The 22,530-nt window shown below is 40.5% G+C and overlaps 1 protein-coding gene across 1 annotated transcript in view; it reads right to left on the bottom strand.

Moving 5' to 3' along the window:
- Positions 1 to 2,446: 2,446 nt before the first annotated feature.
- The window catches only part of GOLM1 (golgi membrane protein 1), a 113,412-nt gene continuing 93,328 nt past the window's right edge, over positions 2,447 to 22,530 (bottom strand). Inside the window, exons 6-10 of the mRNA XM_043968798.1 lie at positions 22,079 to 22,208; positions 18,861 to 19,008; positions 17,246 to 17,512; positions 8,536 to 8,649; positions 2,447 to 2,514 (exon numbers count right to left, since the gene is read on the bottom strand). Of these exons, the coding sequence (XP_043824733.1) occupies positions 2,447 to 2,514; positions 8,536 to 8,649; positions 17,246 to 17,512; positions 18,861 to 19,008; positions 22,079 to 22,208 (727 nt within the window). The remainder of the gene's footprint in view (positions 2,515 to 8,535; positions 8,650 to 17,245; positions 17,513 to 18,860; positions 19,009 to 22,078; positions 22,209 to 22,530) is intronic.

The following is a 22,530-nucleotide window of genomic DNA, read 5'->3' as shown; positions in this document are numbered from 1 at the left end:
AATGAACGTGAAATGCACTATCTTTCTGATGGTGGGTCGGATTTTTTCCTGGTCTATCAATATGGCTTTAGTCAATGAAATGGCAATGGGAGATTTTATTTTTCAACCCCTGAACGTATCACTGCACGAATAAGAGCAGGCTGAGACTGTGTAGACAGTATCTCAAAGACAGGGGAGATTTTACGTCATCTCTATTAGCAAGTTACCAAATGACACAGAGAAAAGCTTGTTAAAGGCCTTATTTTTTGTAAGCCTATTTTTATGCCCTCAAATTGTCTTTATTGTCTACGGATTGTTTTTCTATCATGGCAGGAAAATGAACCTGGATTCTCAAAAGCTTCATGGTGCAAGTTTTGACAGGTTGTGCTAAGCCTCTGAGTAGGGACCCAGCCACAGTCTCTGCCATTCTCTAAGGACCAGCCTAGCTGAAAAGTCCAAAGATACTCTTCACCCCAAGGCTGGCTGCCAAGTGGTTAGTGTTTTGGGCCACAACAACTCATCTAATAAGGTCACAATATGTGAAACCATGGAATTGTTGAAGTGCTTTTTAACAAGTACCTGGTTTTAAGAAGTGGTTAGTCTTAGTAACTGAGTAAGGAGGGAGATATAAGACTAAACAAGAAAGACATTGTAGCATGAAAAGAGAAGTCTCTATCTTCACCTGTCCCTTCCCAATGCAGTGTGGTATTAAAAGAACATTGGATCACAATTCATAAAACCTGGGTTTTTGTTCTAGCTCTGTGTGACCTTGCAAAGGTTATTTAAACTCAATGAGCTTCTATTTGCTTGTGTTTAAAATTAGGGAGAGGGATGAAATCATGCCTAATGCCCCCTTCCAAATCTAAAACTATGTTTCTAACTACATCTTAAAGGCAAACTATTTTCTCTATTTTCTTAATTTATTATATGCCATGTAATATTTTAGAGATTTCTTAATTATGGAAATTTGCATTCAAAAAGTGATTTTATAGACAGTTGTTTTGGATGCCTCTTTCCCTTAAATATTAAGCACAGACATCAAATCTATTACCTATGTTCACAGTCTGTGTTATAACAAAGTAGTCATTTTAATTATTAAACAATAAAAGAAGGTGAATTCATTTCCAAAATAAACATCATCTAACTAAATTATTCAGATTAGAAGAAATTTTGTTACCTAGGTTATTTTCTTCCCAATACAAACTAATGTGTTAAATGTAGGACAAAAACCTCCCTCATTTCCTCCTTTTTGCCTTTCTCTCCAAGCCTTCCCAAATCCACAACAGTGTGTTTTCTATTAATTTTTTTTTGTTTTTTTTGTTTTTTTTTTTGTGAGGCAATTGGGGTTAAGTGACTTGCCCAGGGTCACACAGCTAGTAAGTGTTAAGTGTCTGAGGCCGGATTTGAACTCAGGTACTCCTGACTCCAGGGCCGGTGCTTTATCCACTGCGCCACCTAGCCGCCCCTATTAATTTTGTTTTAACCCGCATAGACATGGAGTCACTTCAAGATCAAATTAACTTTAGTGACAACTCCATATTTCTGTCTTTGTGTCCTGTGATGCAAAAATGCCCATGGGACATTAATGCTTAGATTCCTGTTTTGTTTATAGGTTAATCATAGTTCTCCTTTGTTCATAATATTGAGTTATTAGAGAAGTCCCTAATTGGAAAGGAAATACACATACTCAGTAAGTTATAATCATTTAAAAACAGTGTCATATAATGAACTTTTAAAAGAATAAAATGCACACGATACACAATCATAACAAGAACTTTCCATTTAGTCTTGCTTAAGTGTTGCTAGTAATGGTTTGTGTATTAACAGTCAGTATTTAAGGGCTATTCTGATTGTCAGAATTACCAGGAAGTGCATCTGTCTCAAAAGAAGAGAGCCAGCTTTCCAGTTCTCACTGTCTATGTTGCTCACCTTGAAAACAGATGTAAGAGTGACACACTTGAGCAGCAAAAGGAGAAATGCACTCCACAGCAGAAAGAGGAAAAACTGAGCTCTGGGGATCCCACAGAGCACAGTGGACTTTTACTCTTAATGGCCAGAAGCTGGACTCATGTCAGACAGTTTTTAATAACATCTAAGAATACTTGGAGCCATGGTGCCACATTAAGAATCGCACTTGAAATATGACTCCTGGGCTATTTCAAGGACAGTATTTTCATGGGTTCTCCATTTTTCCAATTTTTTTTTTAAAGGTGGTCAGTTTTTCCTTTCTAAAAATCTCTACCTGTTTAGAAACCTTGAAGCTGATCCCAGGGGAAAAAAACAAACAAACCCAAATCTTGTCTTAACATTTGACATTCTTATTTTCCCCCCTATTATTGGAATCTTGTGTACATATTAAAATTTCCCAACACTGATCTCCCAGTGCACACATTAGATTGTTTCATACTTAAGAATATTTCGTTGTCACAGGGATCTTCTGTTGCGAGTGCTCTCTGTAACCCTGGATTCACTTTTCACGTTCTTCAACTAAGTTATCATTGGTGTTGTCTTTGTTCTGGTCTTCAGTATCTAGTTCTAAGAGGAAAAGGAATTTCCTGTATTAACATTTTTAGAAACTGGCATACACAACAACCATTTTCCACCATGATAGATAAATTCCCACAAACTGTATTATAAAATAGATTATTACATTTTCCCATAGGAGCAACAATGTAATGGAAGTGAGGTTTCCTGATTAAGGATATATGTGTACGTGTGTGTGTGTGTGTGTGTGTGTGTGTGTGTGTGTATAACAATTAGAATGACGCCACCTGCTGGAGACTTACTGTAGAAGAGTTCCGCCCATGAAGCGAAGGTCTTTGAGGGCAAGACCAGGAGTCTTTTCTTTGGCGTCAGGAAATGACATTGGCTAGTGGGAAGGGAGGGGAGAGGGGGAAGGAAGGGACTAGCGCTCTGTCGGGCTCTTTCCTGAGGACCCTGGTGGAGAAGGGAGCTAGAAATGCACTTTCCCTTTAATAGATAGGAATCAAGGCCTTTTCTTCTCTCTTTACCAAATTCTTATTCTCCTTAATAAATGCTTAAAAGTCTAACTCTTGCTAAAGCTTATAATTTATTGGCGACCACTCATTAGATATTTTAGACAGTTTAGCTAGAATTTTAGCCCTTATGTGTGTGTATGTATATGTATGTGTGTGTATATACATACATACATACATACATACATACACATATATATATATATATATATATCCTTAATCAGGAATATTTGTGTGTGTGTGTATATTTCTGTATATATACATATATATGTATATACACACACATATATATGTATATCTATCTCTATATATAATTAAATGAATCCCACAGATATAACCAACAAGTCACAACAGCTATCATGCAATAACTATTAACCTCCATAAGTATTAAAAACAAGCATATTCTATGTTAATTCCACAAGAGTCTTCATTGTATTATCAAATGTGGTGATCATCTCACTGTGGTGTTTGGGTCTGGGCATTACATTTTAGGGTGGCTGATAAGCTGCAGAGAATGCACAAGAGGGAATCCAAGAGTGTGAAAGACTTAAAGGTGCATACAATATACACCTACACTTATAATACATCATGAATTTGACTAAGACCAGCCCTATCAAAAATTAATCAGACATTTCATAATTATATTCACCACTAAAAGGGATTTGTCCAAGCCTCTAAAAGCTATACTCTAAAATGATTTTTTCTCATCTTTCCTGTAATAACTCTCATTTCTATAGTCCTTGAAGATTTAAAAACACTTTCCTCAAAATTTCCCCAGGAGCAGGTACTGAAAACATTCCTATTTTGTAGATGGGGAAATGAGTTTAGAGAAGTGGCTTGCTCACAGCCACCTAGATTGTTTCAGAGCCTCTGACAGGATCTACATCAAAGTTCTGACACCAAGTCCAACATGATCTCTATTGCATTGTTTGGTTCTTCCAAATCCTTCTGTAGGTTTTAGAACTGCCTGGAAAGATCACAGTAGGTGAACAAATACAACTCTACTTGATGATCAAAGTATGTCTCCCACCAAGAAGCACCTCTGGAAGGGCTTTTGTTTTTGCTTCTGCCTCCTCCAATTTATTATACTTAATCTCAGACTAAATAAAGAGCGCCAGCACACAAGCGGCAGCTCTCAGAAGGATGTTTCAGAAGCCTTCTGAAAGAAGCTTTATAAAAGTCACTGCTCGCTCACGTTTAGAGGGACATTCCAAACATCTTCTGCAGAATTACTGTGATAGACATAGCACAGGATCCCAATTCCTGGTGTGATGCTTTCTTGTGTTCTGGCAAAGCACTTTAGAGAATGGAGCTATATGTGTGTTAATGAGGCAGTGAATACGAGGCTCTCATAATATCTACTCCGTGCCAAGGAAAGGTGGGAACTGCCCAGATTTCAAATTCCTAAGCTCCATTTGAGTAGAAGCACTTCGGTTATATGCTTTGACTCAAAGCGTAATGCATTGAGGAGAAGCTTTACAAGTCTAGTTTGGTAAAAAGAGAACATGCTCTGTTATAGTTATTTTATAATCTATGAAATAACCATCATCAAAACACCAAGACACAAAATATCAGAGTTGAAAAGGTCCAACGTCAGGCCATCTAGTTGCAGATTTAAAGCTGGAAAGGACATATTAAAGACCGTGTCATTTTACAGTCGGAGGAAGGTGAGGCTCAAGGAATTGAGTTCCTGAAGGGCAAGCAAATAGAAAGCATCAGAAGAGGAACAGCTAGGTGGTGCAGTGGATAAAGCACTGGCCTCGGATTCAGGAGGACCCGAGTTCAAATCCAGCCCCAGACACTTGACACTAGCTGTGTGACCCTGAGCAAATCACTTAACCCTTATTGCCCTGAAATATATATATATATATATATATATATATATAAAAGAAAGTTTTGGGGCAGCTAGGTGGCTCAGTGGATAAAACATTGGCCCTGGATTCAGGAGGACCTGAGTTCAAATCCTGCCTCAGACACTTGACACTTACTAGCTGTGTGACCCTGGGCAAGTCACTTAACCCTCATTATCCCACCAAAAAAGAAGAAAAAGAAAGAAAGAAAACATCAGAAAGAGAATTTGAATCAAGGACCTCTGCCTCTAGCCCTTTGTGCTTTAAACTCCCATCTACAAGATCCACAACATGTGGTCCATTAGCCTCTTACTTAAAGATTCCTAATGAGGAGGAACACACTTTTTCCTGAAGCAGCCAGTCTTTGGGATAGCTCGAATCATCATCTGGAAGCTTTTCTTTACATCAAGCCTATGTCTTTCTCTTTGTATCTTCCACCCAATGCTCCTGGTTTTGCCCTGTTGGGCACCAAGAAGAATGTACTCACTTCCCTTTCACACAGCAGCCCTTTGAATACTTGAAGACAGCTACCATATTTTCACTTAAAGGTTTTTTTTTTATCTCTCAGCTGAACATGCCTTGCTCTTTCTGTTGATTCATATAAAGCATAAACTTTAAGTCTTTCATAATCCTGGGTGCCCTTTTCTGCATTCTCTGCCACTTACCAATAATGCCCTCCTAAAATATAATGCCCAGACTCAAACTCCATATTCCGGATATGGTCTGACTAAGGGCCAAGTACAGTGAGACCATCACCTCATTCCTCAGTGCTATGCCCTTTTAATGCAGCTTTAGACTTAACTAGCATTCCCAAGATTGCCACTTCACCCTCTAGTTATATTCAGTTTGCAACCCACTGAAATCTCTAGATCTTTTTCAAATGAACTATCCAGCCCTACCTCTCCCACTTTGTTTGTGAAACTGGTTTTATGGACTTTGGTCCCTATCAAATTTGTTTTATCCCTATCAAATTTCATTTTGTTCAATTCAGCCCAATGTCAAGATCCTTTGGTCATGCATGTATAGTACTCAGTTCTATACCTTTTCTACAGGCTAAAAGAAATTGTTATCGGGGAGAAAAGACACCTGACTGAAAGTCAAGAGATCTGAGCTCCAGCTCATTCCAGCTCTGTGTAAATGTGTGTAAACTTGAATAGGCTGTCACCACCATGATTATTTTGAGAATCTTGACTGTACAAAGTGCAATATCTGCCTCTGTGTCTGTGTCTCCCTTTTATCCTTTACAAGGCAGCACCAGCCACAGTGTCAAGAAAACCTGGCTTTAACCCCCATCCCACTAAACTTCACAGTAGCCCAGGAAAATCTCTGTGGCTACTAGCTGCAGAACAGGTGGTGATCAGCATTAGAAGATAGTTTCCTCATGTAGAGTTCCTGGACCAATGAAACCAGATATCTGGCTTTTTGTTTGTTTAAGGCACTATCCCATCAGTTCTCTCTTCTGAGCCTCACAGCCACCTTGCTTCCTAATTTCACAAAGGAAGAAATGGGCTAATAGAGGTGATAGTCTGAAGTAGGAAGAACTAGGACTAGGGCCTAGGCTCAAACTTCTAACTACAAATCAGATCTTCTTTCTGTTGTGGCACCATACAGGTTATGGCTAATATTTTATTAGAAAAAAATTTTTTTCGGGGCAGCTAGGTGGTGCAGTGGATAGAGCACCAGCCCTGGAGTCAGAAGTACCTGAGTTCAAATCTGGCCTCTGACACTTAACACTTACTAGCTGTGTGACCTGGGGCAAGTCTCTTAACCCCAATTGCCTCACCCCCCAAAAAAAAAAATTTTTTTTTCCACGTCTGTGGATTTTTTTAAAATGCTGGACTTTTCTCAATAGGAAAAAAAAACCTGTCACAAATGGAAATTACTATGACATCAGCAAAAGAAATGCTGCCAGACTCTGGATTATCTCAGAGAATTCCAATAGTCTTGCTGTGTCCCTGATTCTACAGGGCACAGGTTCTGGGAAGCCAGTCAGTCAGTAAACATTTATCAAGTGTCAGGAACTGTGCTGCTAAGCACTGTGGCAAAAGGTGTTCCCTGCCCTCAAGGAGCTTACAATCTAATAGAAACAACAAAACAATTATGTATAAATGAGCTATATACAGGATAAATAGGAAATAATTAACAGAGAAAAGGCCCTAGAAATAAAGGAAGTTGGGAAAAGCTTCCTGTAGAAGGTAGAATTTGAGTTGGAACTTGGAAGAAGCCAAGGAGGTCAGTAGGCAAAGTTAAGGAGGACGGTCAGAGAAAATGCCTAGAGATGGAGGGTCTTGTTTGAGGAACATGCAGGAGACCAATGTCACTGAATGGAAGAGTTTATGGCAGGGAGTAAGGTGTAAGAACACTAGAAAGGTTGGAGTTCTGGGGGGAGGAGGTACTGGGTTATGAAGGGCTTTGAATGACAGAGGAGTTTCTATTTGTTCCTGGAGCTGTCAGGGAACCACTGGAGTTTATTGAGTATGAGAATGTCTACAGGACATCCAGTGTGATTAGTTTGAAAGGCAACTGAAAACATGAGGCTACAGGTCAGGAGAGAGGTATGGGCAAGTTGGGTAGATCTGAGAATTATCAGCAAGGATATAATAATTAAATCCATGGGAGCCAATGAGATGATCACCAAGTGAAGTAGTATAGAGAAAGAAGAGAAGAGGGTCCCCTAGGACAAAGCTCTATGGGACACTCCCTGATCTGAGGAGCATTTATGGTAGACTTAGCAAGATAAATACACTCGGGGCAGCTAGGTGGCACAGTGGATAGAGCACTGGCCCTGGAGTCAGGAGGACCTGAATTCAATTCTGGCCTCAGACACTTGACACTTACTAGCTGTGTGACCCTGGGCAAGTCACTTAACCCCAATTGCCTCACCAAAAAAAAAAAAAAAAGAAGATAAATACACTCAGTGACTCCATCAATTGCAGCTGAACTGTTCTAAAGAGACCTCAGCACTGTATGAAATCTCCATAAAAGTCCCTGATGTGAAACTTGGTTCTGAATGCTACCTCCCTTTCCCAAAATTGTTTTTAAAAAATGTAATCAGTCCAACACATAAATGGAAAGAACTACAAGATAACTGAAACTGAACATTACAAAATTATAAGTTTTTAGGCTAGTTAATCTCCAAAGAGGAGATCTGAGAAGATACTTACCGCCTACTCCTTTGCAGAGATCAGGGTCCACAGATATGGAAAACTACATTTAATATCATGTCTTTTGCAATGTTTTGATTGATTTTACAAGAATTTTTTTCCATCTTCCTTTTTCTTTTCTTTAAAAAAACTATTATAGGGGCAGCTAGATGGCACAGTGGATAGAGCACCGGCCCTGGAATCAGGAGTACCTGAGTTCAAATCCGGCCTCAGACACTTAACACTTAACTAGCTGTGTGACCCTGGGCAAGTCACTTAACCCCAATTGCTTCACTTAAAAAAAAAAAACTATTATAAAGCATGACTCTCTGGGAGCAAGAGGAATAATGGAAGAAGTTCAGGCAATGTAAAAATGAATGATATCAATATAGATCTATTTTTTAAAAATGTAATTGGCCTTTGCAAAGCCTTCTGAAGAAAAGAAGGCACTCCCTGCCCCCCAAAAATTTAAGCTTGACAAGATAAAGATTAGGATTACAATGGTCATACATTCCTAGGAGGAGGGGGGATAAAATGAGAAAGGACCAGACCCCTAACAACACTTACCATTCTGATTGTTATCACTGCCCGCGAGGGCTGCCTGCTTGTCTCTCTCAGACTCAGCTTCATTTTCATCATTGTTATAGTCTTCATTTGGACCTGTTTTGGGTCGATTTATTCCTGTAAAGACATTAAAACAATCATCAAAAACAAGCCTGATTTGATGGAGGGAGTTCTGAACTTTCCGGCTGAATTTGGAATCATGAGGTCAGAGTTCAGATCCTAGTTCTACCAAGGCACCACCTTGAGCAAATCACATAGCCTGAGATTCAGTCTCCTCTTCTGTAAAAACAAGGAATTTGAAGGTATTCTGAAGTACTTTTCAGTTATAAATCTGTGAGCCTGTGTGCATATAAAAGCAAATTTTAAAAAAAAGGGGGGGGTGGGGTGCAGCTGGGTGGCGCAGTGGATAGAGCACCGGCCCTGGATTCAGGAGGACCTGAGTTCAAATCCGACCTCAGACACTTAACAATTACTAGCTGTGTGACCCTAGACAAGTCACTTTACCCCAATTGCCTCACCCCCCCCCCAAAAAAAGTGTGTGGGGGTGGGGAGTATACTAAAATGAAGGGACAAGGAAAGGCCTCATGTAAAAAATGGCCCTTGAGGGGCAGCTAGGTGGCGCAGTGGATAGAGCACCGGCCCTGGAGTCCGGAGTGCCTGGGTTCAGGTCTGGCCTCAGACACTTAACACTTACTAGCTGTGTGACCCTGGCCAAGTCACTTGGCCCCAATTGCCTCACTTTAAAAAAAAAAAAAAAAAGGCCCTTGAAGCAGAGCTTTGAAGGAAATTGGGGATTCTAAGAGCTGAGGAGGGAAGGTATCCCAGAGATGGGAGATGGAGAGTCATGTGTAAAGAACAGTAGAGGGGCAGCTAGGTGGCACAGTGGATAGAGCACCAGCCCTGGATTCAGGAGGTCCTGAGTTCAAATCTGGCCTCAGACACTTGACACTTACTAGCTATGTGACCCTAGGCAAGTCACTTAACCCCAATTGCCTCACCAAAAAAAAAAAAGAAAAGAACAGCAGAAAGACTGGCTGGGGGGCAGCTAGGTGGCGCAGTGGATAAAGCATTAGCCTTGGATTCAGGAGAACCTGAGTTCAAATCCAGCCTCAGACACTTGACACTTACTAGCTGTGTGACCCTGGGCAAGTCACTTAACCTTCACTGCCCTGGGTGGGGAAGGAAAACTGGCTGGACCCCTGAGTGTATTAAGGTGATCACTGGAGAATAAAGCTAGAAAGTTGGGTTGGAGCCAGGTCATAAAGGACTGAAATACAATGTTTGTGTTTGAACATGGAGGTAGGGGATGGTGTTGGCACTGGGGTTTACTCCCCTCCTGGCTCGCCTGCTGACACCAAGGACTTTGCCCCTGTGACTCAGCCACCTCCTCACCCTAGAACCCTGCCTCAACACCCAGGGCCTCATTGCCTTTGAAGATCCTGGAACCTCTGCCGTGCCAACCCCTTCCTCCCACTGGTGAGTTCCTTTCAGGGCCTTCCTCCAATTCAGGGACAACTCCAGGCAGGTCAGACTTGATTCTTCTTCTCTTGGCTATGCTCCTGACTGGATTTTGCCACCATGCTATGGCACGGATGCCTTCCCTCCTGACCTCCGTCAACCCTATCCTATTTTCCCCTTTTATGTGTTGCCTTCTTTCATAGAACGTAAGTTCCTTCAGAGCAGGTCCTGTCTTTCTCTTTGTTTGTATTTGGGGGGTCAGGAGGAAGAGCAGGAAGGGAATAAGGATTTTTATATATATATTTATAAATAAATATAATAAAGGGCTCCTACTATGTCAGGCATTGTGCTAAACACTTTATAAAGATCTCCTTTGTTTGTTTTGTTTTGTTTTTGCAGGGCAATGAGGATTAAGTGACTTGCCCAGGGTCACACAGCTAGTGTCAAGTGTCTGAGGCCGAATTTGAACTCAGGTCCTTCTGAATCCAGGGCCAGTGCTTTATCCACTGAGCCACCTAGCTGCCCCCATAAACATCTCATTTGTCCTCACAACAACTCTGTGAGATAGGTACTATGATTATCCCCATTTCACAGTTCAGGAAACTGAGGCAGACAGAGGTTAAGTGACTTGCCCAGAGTTACACAGCTACACAGTTAGTAAGTATCTGAAGCTAGATTTGAACTCAGATGTTTTCTGACTCCAAGCCCTGTGCCCTGCCCAGTTTGCCATCTGGCTATATTTATATTCCCAGTGCTTAGCACTCTTGCCTGGTACACAGTAAAGACTTAATAATTGTTTGTTACTTGCCTAGTGAGCAATGGACTAATTGAGTCAGACCTGTGTGTTAGGAATATCGTTATGTACTACCTATAAATAGAATACTGAGAAATAAAAACTACTTGTTCAATAATCTTATAATACCAGCTTTTTCTTGGCTGTAATAACTGTACCCTGTAATAATCTATATGCAGGGTATCCAAAAGTCTCACTGCAATTTTGTTATTTAAAGTTGAATACTATTGTGCTATAAGAAATGATGGGTGGGGCAGCTAGGTGGCACAGTAGAGAAAGCATTGGACCTGGATTTAGGAGGACCTGAGTTCAAATCTGGCCTCAGACACTTGACACTTACTAGCTGTGTGACCCTGGCCACGTCACTTAACCCTCATTTCCCTGCAAAAACAAACAAAAAAAGAAATGATGAGCAGATTTCAGAAAAACCTAGGAAGACTTACATGAACTGATGCTAAGGGAAGTGAGCAGAACCAAGAGAATATTGTAGAAAGTATCAACAACATTGTGTAATGATCAACTGTGATAGACTTAGCTCTTCTCAGCAATAAAATGATCCAAGACAATGCCAAAAGATTCATGATGGAAAATGCTCTCCACATCCAGAAAAAGAACTATGGAGTCTGAATGAAGATTGGAGATTGAGTCTAAATGAAAATTATTTTCACTTTTTTTTGGTTGGTTTTTTGTGTGTTTTATTTTGTTTGTTTCTTCTTTCTTGGGGTTTTTTTCCCCTTTTGTTCTGATTGTCTCTCACAACATGACTAATGTGGAATGTGTTTAACATGATAGTAATGTATAACCTGTATCAGATCACTTGCTGGCTTTGGGAAGGGAAGAAGGGATGGAGAAAAATTTGGAGCTCAAAAATGAATGTTGCAAATTATCTTTACATGGAATTACAAAAAAGTACTATTTTTTAAAAAAGGCTTTAAGTTGCACTAATACTTTTGGGACATCCTGTATGTGAATTTTTAGTATATAGCTCTAAACCAGCATTTGTAATTTCCCAAAAGTAAAAGTCATGTTCTATGTGAGGGTGACAGTGAAAAAAAAAAATCACCCAGAAATTGAAGAAATATTTTGAGGAAGAAAGTCAATTTAAGGAAAAGAGGCATACCCTACTTTGGGAAATACTTTATTTCCATTCAGTAGTTGCCTCTTTGGGAATAGGTCCCATTCACTCCAAACAGAGATTAATACGTAAAATGGCCTGGAGGTTGGGCTTTTTTCTTTTCTTTTTCTTTTTTTTTTTTAGTGAGGCAATTGGGGTTAAGTGACTTGCCCAGGGTCACACAGCTAGTAAGTGTTAAGTGTCTGAGGCCGGATTTGAACTCAAGTACTCCTGACTCCAGGGCCAGTGCTCTATCCATTGCACCATCTAGCTGGCCCCGGGCTTTTTTCTTAAAAAGATAAAGGGCATTGTTGTATGGAATGATATCCTTCAAGGTGCTTAGCATCCCTACTTCTGCAAGTAAAGGGATAATAAAAGCAGCATCCAGAAATGAGACCTGAATAAAAGCCACATAAAAGGGATACATTCAGATTGCTTCATTTTCTTTAAATTTGTTTACTTTCAATTGGTCTGTGATCTCGCTCAAGCGTGTAATTGTTCCAACGGTGCATAGTGCAAGCCATCCATGCCTTTTCCTCCTGTGCAATCATTTACCATCTCCTCCCATAAATCATCTACAGAGTTTCTACTCAACACACCGGAGGCCTTCCAATATTTGGGGGTCCTAGAGCTGCAAGCAGTTGTCCCATGTTCTTGCTAGATGACCTGCCTGCCTCCTTTTCTGATAATGCATTTCCTAGGGGATAACTTCTTGAATGCAGGCTATCACTCAGAATATACAGGAGCCTACTTATGCTTGCGATATGTTTTTCCACTGCCCTTTGGGTCCCCTGCGATTTTGATTCTTCAGAAATTGTGACATTCCACAACTAGTAGCCCTATACAATCACCAAAGAAATATGTATCTTAGGATAAATGGGTATGTGTGGCAAAGAGTGGTTTCGGACCATCAGAAAGGTTACAGAGGGGCAGCTAGGTGGCGCAGTGGATAGAGCACTGGCCCTGGATTCAGTAAGACCTGAGTTCAAATCCGGCCTCAGACACTTGACACTTACTAGCTGTGTGACCCTGGGCAAGTCACTTAACCCCAATTGCTCAGCAAAAACAAAAAACAAAAACAAACAAAAAAATCAATTCTGGGCCCTGATCATTGTTCATTTGTGGTATCTGAGCATTTATTTAAATGCACAAAAACCTGAAAAAAACAAAACACCCTCCAACTCTACTCTCATACATATTGTGGCTCTGTGGTGATCACATATTCTCCCGTCATCTCAGTGGAATGTAAGGGCCAGCAAGTCCTACCATACTGGAAAGACTTTTGGTATAGGCCCAATGACAAGTTATAGTTGTTTTGTTTGTTTGTTGATTGGCCTAGCTAAATTCAGAAAGAAATCAAAAAAATCAAAGCAGCAACCACCACATGACATTATTTGGAGGGGAGGGAGAGTGAAAAAGAGCTCACAAAAAGTCTAAGAAATACAGGAGGAGGGGCAGCTAGGTGGTGCAGTTGATTGAGCACCGGCCCTGGATTCAGGAGGACCTGAGTTCAAATCTGACCTTCAGATACTTAACTCTTACTAGCTGTGTGACCCTGGGCAAGTCACTTAACCCCAACTGCCTCACCAAAAAAAAAAAGAAAGAAAGAAAGAAAGAAAGAAAGAAAGAAAGAAAGAAAGAAAGAAAGAAAGAAAGAAAGAAAGAAAGAAAGAAAGAAAGAAAGAAAGAAAGAAAGAAAGAAAGAAAGAAAGAAAGAAAGAAAGAAAGAAAGAAAGAAAGAAAGAAAGAAAGAAAGAAAGAAAGAAAGAAAGAAAGAAAGAAAGAAAGAAAGAAATGCAGGAGGCCTGTGGTCTCCATCAATAGGAGAACAAATATATATCCCTGAATTAGCTAAGATGTCAAGATGGGATCCATACATGTTTCTAAAAGGGGGGGAAAAATCCCAGATATCCCATTGGCAGTGTTCCTTTTGTTGAAAAATCCTGTTTGGTTATTAGTCATACCATCAAAATTAGCTATATTATTTGGAGGCAGCTAGGTGATGCAGTGGATAAAGCACCAGCCCTGGATTCAGGAGGACCTGAGTTCAAATCCGGCCTTAGATACTTGACATTTACTAGCTGTGTGACCCTGGGCAAGTCACTTAACCCTCATTGCCCCCCCGCCCCCCAAAAATAGCTATATTAGCTATCTATACACATTAGCTAGTCACTATATCAACTACAACATGGGGGTGGTAGCGCAGGGTTAGAATCAAGGTGGTAGAAGCCCTTAATAACTGACCTAGACATGCATGAATCAAACCTCATCTTCCACAACCAGATACAGTCAAAAGCCTAGGGCCTCACCTCCAGACACTAGAACTTCTTACCAAATGATTCCACTAAATGTAATCACAGAATACTTTGCTCAGTTCCTCTCTAATGTCTTCATTATGTAAATAGATTATAGTTATATATGAGCTAGAGTCTTGTCCCCTTACTAGAATGTAAGCTGCATGAGGGTAAGGATCGTGTCTTATCAAGACTTTGTATCTCCATCAGCACCCTACCACCATAATATCTGTATGTAGTAGGAGTTTAATAAATGTCTGTTAAAAGAATGTGTGCAGCTAGGTGGCACAGTGGATAGAGCACCGGCCCTGGATTCAGGAAGACCTGAGTTCAAATCCAGCCTCAGACATTTAACAATTACTAGCTGTGTGACCCTGGGCAAGTCACTTAACCCCAATTGCCTCACCAAAAAAAAAAAAAGAAGAAGAAGAAGAAGAATGTATACTTTGAACACAAAAGGAAAAAACCAACAAAAAAAATTCAGTCATTACAGCAGATATGTCTTTCCTGGATTGAACAGGCCACTGTTGGCCTACTAGCATGTAATGTACCCCATGCATGACATTGCTAAACTACTTGGCAAAATTACAAAGAGCTTTGCAGCAAAAATAATTATTCATTGTTTACTTTAGCTCTTCAAATGAATGAATGAATGAATGAATGAACAAGTACTTATTAAGTGCTTTCTTGACACCAAACACTGGACTAGGTGCTAGGGATATAAATATAAAAACTCAGATAGTCTTTGCACTCAAGGTACTTATATTCTGATAAGGGAAAAAGCAATGGACATACGAAAGAAGACACTATCTGCATCTAGAGAAAGGTTTTCCATAAACATGAGATAGGTATTACAGGTGTTATCTTAATTTTATATGAGAGGGAACTCAGGTTCAGATAATTAGGTAACTTGCCTACAGTCACATTTTTACTGTCCTGATGATGGGATCAAATCTGGGTCTTTCCTGGCTTCAAGTCAGACTCTACAGTCAACCCAAGTCACCTGTCATTAACAGTGGGTGACCACTGGTGGTTAGAAATCTATACAAAGCATAGGATTAAACTGTCTTTGCCTGATTGGCTCATGATATAAATTAAGACACTTGCAAATGTAAAGAGAATGAAGTGCATCTACTTGTATTAAATACTCAGGTTAGGATGGGGTGAGGTGGGGAAGAAGGGGTTACATCTTATGCTGTTCTGGTTTTCTAAATAACTTGGTTATTACTTAAGATGTAGCTGCAGCCCCTGTGCTCAAACCCAATTCTCCACCTAAAAAACAGACTATTTCTCATCAACCCAATTCAATTAAAAAGGGCAACCTAGTCAAATGGGAAGAGAACTGGATTTTATGTCCAAGGACCTAGGTTCAAGATCTCTCTCCTTACTCCCTGTGGGACTATCAACAAATCTCTTCTCTCTAGGTCTTCGTTTTCTCTAAAAAGAAGAGATTTAAAACTAGATATTGGATCAAAGATCTAGAGACAAAAGGAATCTTGGAGGTCAATGAACCCAATGGTGACAAACTCAAATAGAAAGAGGAGCCACTAAACTATAATACAGGAAGACTCATCTTCCTTAGTTCAAATCTGGCCTCAGACATGTACTAGCTGTGTGACCCTGGGCAAGTCACTTAACCCTGTTTGCCTCAGTTCCTCATCTGTAAAATGAGCTAGAGAAGGAAATGGTAAAACATTCCAGTATCTTTGCCAAAAAAAAACCCAAAATGGGGTCTTGAAGAGTTGAATATAACTGAAATGACACAAGAACATTCTAAATCACCCCTGAGGTCTCTCTTCCAGTTCTAAATCTGTGATCCTCTGTAACACTTGTGAAAAGGTGCGGAAGAAGACTGTTCTAGGCATGGGGTACAGCCTATGCAAATACAAAGCAGTGGGACAGGATCTGACTGAGAAGAATAAATCAGTTTGGTTTGGGCATAGAGAATGTGGGAAGGAGGAGCAAGGTTAAAATAAGGGTGGAAAGACAGACTGGGAGGAACATTAAATGCAAATCTAAGCTATTTGAATTTTATCCTATAGGCAATAGGGAATTTATAAGGTTTTTGAGTAAGAGAGCGACACAGTAAAACCATACTACATTTTTAAATGGCAATTGGATTAAAATATAATAAATCAAAATTTGAAAACTAAGAACATGTGCCCGTAACACAGCATACCACTGGACAGGGTTGAATTAATACTTAAAAAGAAAGCTTAGAGAGAGCAGCTAGGTGGCACAGTAGATAGAGCACTGGCCCTGGATTCAGGAGGACCTGAGTTCAAACCCGGCCTCAGACACTTACTAGCTGTGTGACCTCGGGCAAGTCACTTAACCCTCATTGCCAAAACAAAAAACAAAAAACAAAAAGAAAGCTTAGAAAACTCAACAGAGTCAAGTTCACCACATCGCTATCGTTATTAAGAACAACCAACACTGCCGCCACCACAAGAGTCCCATTGATGTTGCATGAAGTGCCCCCGATCACTTTCCCTCAATGCTTATCTGCTTACTACCTTAGCTTTTGGTATACCAGGCTGAAATTTTCTAAGCCCTCTCCCCTACTAGTCTTTCCCTGTCCCAGTCCCACCCTTTCTTCAGTTTTCAGCTCACTCTTCCTTGTCTTTCCCACTAGAATGGAAGCTCCTAGGGCAGCTAGGTGGCACAGTGGATAAAGCACTGGCCCTAGATTCAGGAGGACCTGAGTTCAAATCCAACCTCAGACACTTGACACTTACTAGCTGTGTGACCCTGGGCAAGTCACTTAACCCTCATTTCCCTGCAAAAAAGAAAAAGAATGTAAGCTCCTTGAGGGCAGGGAATGACAGTCTTTTTGGTTTGTATCTGTGTCCTAGCACTTAGTTTAATGCCCGGCATATAGTAAACACTCAATAAAATCTTGCTTGCTTGCTTCCTTCCTTCCTGGGGAACCACCAATATGTGAACACATGCTCTGAAAAATTCACAGAATCCATTACCATAAGGAAAAGAAGAGCCTGTTCCTGGGTGAAGAGATGCCAGCCTAAGCCTTACCCAGAAAGCCTCTTTACTTACCATCTTGAGCACCATCCTGCTCACCCCGTTGTTCATCTTCCCTAATGACGAGCTCATCCCTCTCTGGCTCATCAGCTTCACGATTTTCCTGGCTGAGCAGAAGGCCACCAGGCCCATTTTGGGTCTGGAGAGATTCTCCGAGTTCAGTGCTCTCTTTTCTTTTATTGTTGGAGTTCTGCTCTCTGCCTGGCTCTGGAGACAAAATCTCACCTCCCTGGTTCTCATTCTGAGCCTCCTCTTCACTGGGAGTCAAGATGTTATTGGTCTCTGCAGGAAGAACACAGTTTGTTGGTAGACAAATCCAATCCCCACCCCACCTTCACCTCACACAGCCTTCTCAGTGAGTTCAGATCCAGGCACTCTTTACACCATTAAGTCTGTCTTTTCTGCATACCCAGGGGAAGAAAAGGGAGATGTCACACACCCTTTTCTGGACCTAGGATTTTTCCATTGTTAGTTTTGGAGAACTGTTTGGTCTCCACTACTCAAAGTAACTTGCCCATAAGTGAGGTGAACATCTTAGCTAGTTTTGTGTTTTGTTCTTTTTCCAATCACTTCTGACTGAGCAAAATACATTTGGGAACGACCAGAGAGTGGCCACCTAAAAAATCAGTCAATTCTAGGGAATAGGTTGGCCACATTAATTTTTTTTTCTAATGGCCCCATTAATATTATTTTTAACAATTTTTTAAAATTATTGACACCTTTTTAAAATCACCCTCATTTCTGAATGTTTTCCTTTCTCCTCGCCTACACAACAAATCATCCTTTGGAACAAACAATTATAAAAAGTTGGGGTGATGAAGGGGAGGAAGCACTCTGGCAAAACTAACCAATATATGTAGGGAGTCTGAGAGTATACATAATGTCCCATGTCTACAAAACAAGGACAGAAATGAATTTTCTCAACACCTCTTTCTAGTCACATTTAGTTATAATGATTCCATTGTGTTCAATTCCATTTTATAGTCTTTCTACCTATACTGTTGTTTTCATTATGCATACTATCTACCTGGTTCTGCTTACTTTACTCTGGATCAATTCATATAAGTCTTCTTATGTTTCTAGGAATTCTTCATATATATTGTTTTTCAATGCACAACAACACTCTTCTCTAATAGTCAGGTACCCAATCAATGTAGCCTCAGTAATGATTGAGACCCTAAATGGGACTATCTACCTTCTTTTTTTGGGGGGGGGGGGGTTAAGTGACTTGCCCAGGGTCACACAGCTAGTAAGTGTTAAGTGTCTGAGGCCGGATTTGAACTCAGATCCTCCTGACTCCAGGGCCAGTGCTCTATTCACTGTGCCACCTAGCTGCCCTGACTATCTACCTTCTAACAAGATTTATGCCCAAAGTCATCTTTTTTTCCCATCTTTGTGACCTGATTAAGATACAACCTGCTCCTTGTTCCAAGAATAAGTTGCCCTACTTCACTGTAGACTTATGGGAAGAAGTCACAAAAGAAAGTGGAATCCATCCTGTATACTGTGGAGACAAGAGCCTGCACCAAATAACTATGCCCTAGTTTCTTTCCACTTGGTTGCTGGGGACTTACGTTTGTTTTTAACTGAACAGGGTTAGGAGACACCTAATTGTTTAGATCCAATTTACCTCCTTTTTCTTCTTGTCTCATCACATTTGGGATCTTCTCAGAAGGAGAGATGGGTCCTTCAGGAATTGTATTTCCATTCTCATGCTGCACTTCTACATCCTTCAGTTCCGATTCATGTTGCTTTTGCTCTGGCTCACTGATGGCTAGCTAAAACACCCACAATCACATAAATTGCATTTATTAATTTATTAACCACACCACCATGTGCCAGGCACTGTGCCTGAGGTGCTAAAGATGCAAAGAGAGAATTAAACAATCCCTGCCCTCAAGGAATGTAAAATCTATTGGGGGAAACAACAAGTATACACAGAAGCAAAACCAAAAGATATACAAAGTAAACACAAGGCACTTTTGGTGGGGAGGACATGGCACCTAGCTCTCTATCCTTTGAATTTTCAAGAAAATTGTAGAAAAGATTCATGCTTTTGGGAGAAATTAAACTGAGTAACAGTTAAGGTACTTTCAACTCTAAAATTCTAAGGGTCCATCACGTGTCAAATTTGATATAAAACTCTACAGTGATAACAACAGAATCAGAAACCACAAAATCCTTCAGAAACAGAAAAGACTAGCCTGAATTCTGATAACCCTAAAGAACCGGCTGGGATTAACTTATGAGTCATGAAAGACCGAGAGCTTGTAAACCAGCTATCTAAATAAGTATAATTTATATCACAAAAACCCTTTCTCATATGAAAAAATGGTCCACATATTTTAAAAGCTATTCAACACAACAAAAATTCCAACAGCACCAAAGAACTATGATGCTATCTTGGTTATTATAAGATTGGATTTGTACCAGAATTGATCAATTCCACCAGGTCTTTATATTGTTCTAGTTTTTAAAGAGCAATTTGCCTTCCCCTACGGTGAAAAATGAGTTAAGCAAGGAATCCTTTTTAATCATTCACAAATTACTACTTACCCTGAATAAGGGAATGGCTTTCAAGATGAGATAACATCTTATGGGTCAAGCTAGAATATGTTTTAGGACCAGAAAACTCTAAGATAGAGATAACTGAACACGGTGGCATGATATGGTGGGAGGAGCTCTGGTTCTAGATTTGGAGAACATGGGTTCAAATATCACTTCTGACTCTCACTATGTAAGGCCAGATCACTTCACCTCCCTGGGTCTCAGTTTCCCCATCTGTAAAATGAAGGGGCTGGAGTAAATGGCTTCTGAGATCTCTCTAGGTTTGTTCTACAAACCCATGAAATCACAGAAGGAAAATCTAACTATATTAGAAACTTGGAAATATTCTGCGCTAGATAAAACTTGGGTCACTCCAGGCAAGTAGGTTTAATGGCATTTGGATTTGATGGAAGGATTACCTAATTTTTAAAAAAAAGTTTTAGATGATTTTAGTTCTTGCTAAACACTGTCCATCACCTTCTTGAAAAACCTGATGAGCCTTTGAAATTTTTACCATATTCCACACCTCATTTTTGCTCTCAGAACATCCCTTACCTCATTTGAGAAGTTAAAATTCATATGTAATATCAATTTAAATGCAACAATCTCATTTTTTTAGAGATGAAGAAATTGAGTTCCAGAACAGTAAAATACTGGAACCTCTATGCTGTGATCTCCAGTCTAACATCAACACTTTACTGGATCTCTCAAACTGGATGATCCATGAACATCATAAAATCAGCATGGCCAAAACCAAACTCATTTTTCTCCCAAATCCTTCCCTGTTCCAAAGCTTCCAAACTTTCTGATGGGTACCACCATCTTCCCAGTCTCCCAAACCAATGAGTCGTCCTTGATTATCCGCCCTCTGTCACCCCTTATATTAAATCTGTTGACAAAGCCTGACAATTTCACCTTCACAACATCTCTGTTGTATGTTCCCTTCTCTCCTCTAACACTGCCACCACCTTGGTACAGGTCCTTATCACCTTACATCTTGACTACTACAAGAACCTTCTGGTGGGTCTGCCTGTGGCAATTCTCTCCCCACTCCAATCTATCCTCCACTCAGCCATCAAAGTGATCTTCCCAATGTGCAGGTCCAACTATGTTACTCCTCCATTGAGCAAAGCCAGAGTAGTTCCTTATTACCTCCAGGATCAAATATTAAATTTTGTTTGGCATTCAAAGACCTTCATCACCTCCCCCTCCCCACAAAATTTCTTTCTTTCTTTTTTTCTTTAATGGGGCAATGAGGTCAAGTGACTTGCCCAAGGTCACACGGCTAGTAAGTGTCAAGTGTCTGAGGTTGGATTTGAACTCAGGTCTTCCTGAATCCAGGGCCAGTGCTCTATCCACTGTGCCACCTAGCTGCCCCTCCCCACAAAATTTCTAATCTTCTCCTGCCTTCAATGCCATCGTGTAACCTGCAGTCCAGTGATACCAGCCTCCTTGCTTTTCCTTTTCTGTCTGTGCATCTTCATGGGTCCCCATGCCTCAAATGCTCACCACCCTCCTACCTTCCCTGACTTCCTTCAAGTCCCCCCTAAAATTCTACTTTCTACTTTTCCCAGGTAATTTTTCCTAATCCCCTTAAACTAGTGCCTTCCTATTGTTATTATCTCTGATTTATCCTCTATGAATCTTGTCTGTACATAGTCATTTGCATGTTGTCTTCCCCATTAGAGTATGAACTCCTTGAGAGAACAGACTGTCCACTGCCTTTCTATGCATCCTCAGCACTCAGCACAGCAATGCCTGGAACACATTTGGTGCTTAATAAAAGTTTATTGACTGAGTAAAGTGACTTGTTCAAAGTCACACAGCTAGCGAGTAACCAGACTGCGGGCTAAACTCAGGTCCTCTGCAGGTTTTTTGGATTTTGGTGGGTTTTGTGGTTTTTTTTTTTTTTGGGGGGGGGGGGGCGCGTGGGCAATGAGGGTTAAGTGCTTGCCCAAGGTCACACAGCGAGTATCAAGCGTCTGAGTCCAGATTTGAACTCAGGAACTCCTGAATCCAGGGTTGATGCTCTATCCACTGCGCCACCTAGCTGTCCCCAGAACTCGGGTCCTCTGATTCCAAGTTCAGAGTTCCTTCTACTGCACCATGCCACAAACTTGTCAAATGACAGAAACTCAAAAAGGGCTAGGCTCCCTTGATCCAGTGCCCAAGGTACTGAGTTAACAAGAACAGACTAGGGCCACTGTGGTTTATGGGGAAGCAGAAAACTAAAAGAAAAAAGGCAGAAAATGCCAAGGGAATGTATTGATCAGAATCATGACAGATGAAGTACAGACTTACCTGATTGTTTGGATCATTTTTCTCACTGAGGTTTCTGGAAGCTGGAGCTTCATTCCCTTTTTTAGTGACTTCTTCTAGCCTTTCTTCACACTGTTCCTTCAACTCTTTCATCTGGTTGATGCACTGGTTCCTTTAGGAGGAAAACAGTCCAAAAGGAAAGTACAAAAAACAACAAAACACAACAACAATCCATCATTAAGGAATAATATTAGATGAGCTTATGTACTTTTCTGTTCCAACCATGAAATCCACCTCAAAAATCTACTAGTGATCCAAGATGGCATGACAGCAACTTGGGAGTCAGGTTACTCCTCACATAGGCCACAAAAAGATAAATATAGAGAAGAAATATGTCTGGAACACACACACACACACACACACACACACACACACACACACAGAACACACATCAGACAACACAAGTAAAAAGCACACAAAAAGAAAGAGCACCA

This window comes from Dromiciops gliroides, chromosome 1 (genome assembly GCF_019393635.1).
Source record: "Dromiciops gliroides isolate mDroGli1 chromosome 1, mDroGli1.pri, whole genome shotgun sequence".
Taxonomy (NCBI): Eukaryota; Metazoa; Chordata; class Mammalia; order Microbiotheria; family Microbiotheriidae; genus Dromiciops; species Dromiciops gliroides.
The sequence above is the reverse complement of the archived record's forward strand: the minus strand, read 5'-3'. Positions and strand labels throughout refer to the sequence as shown.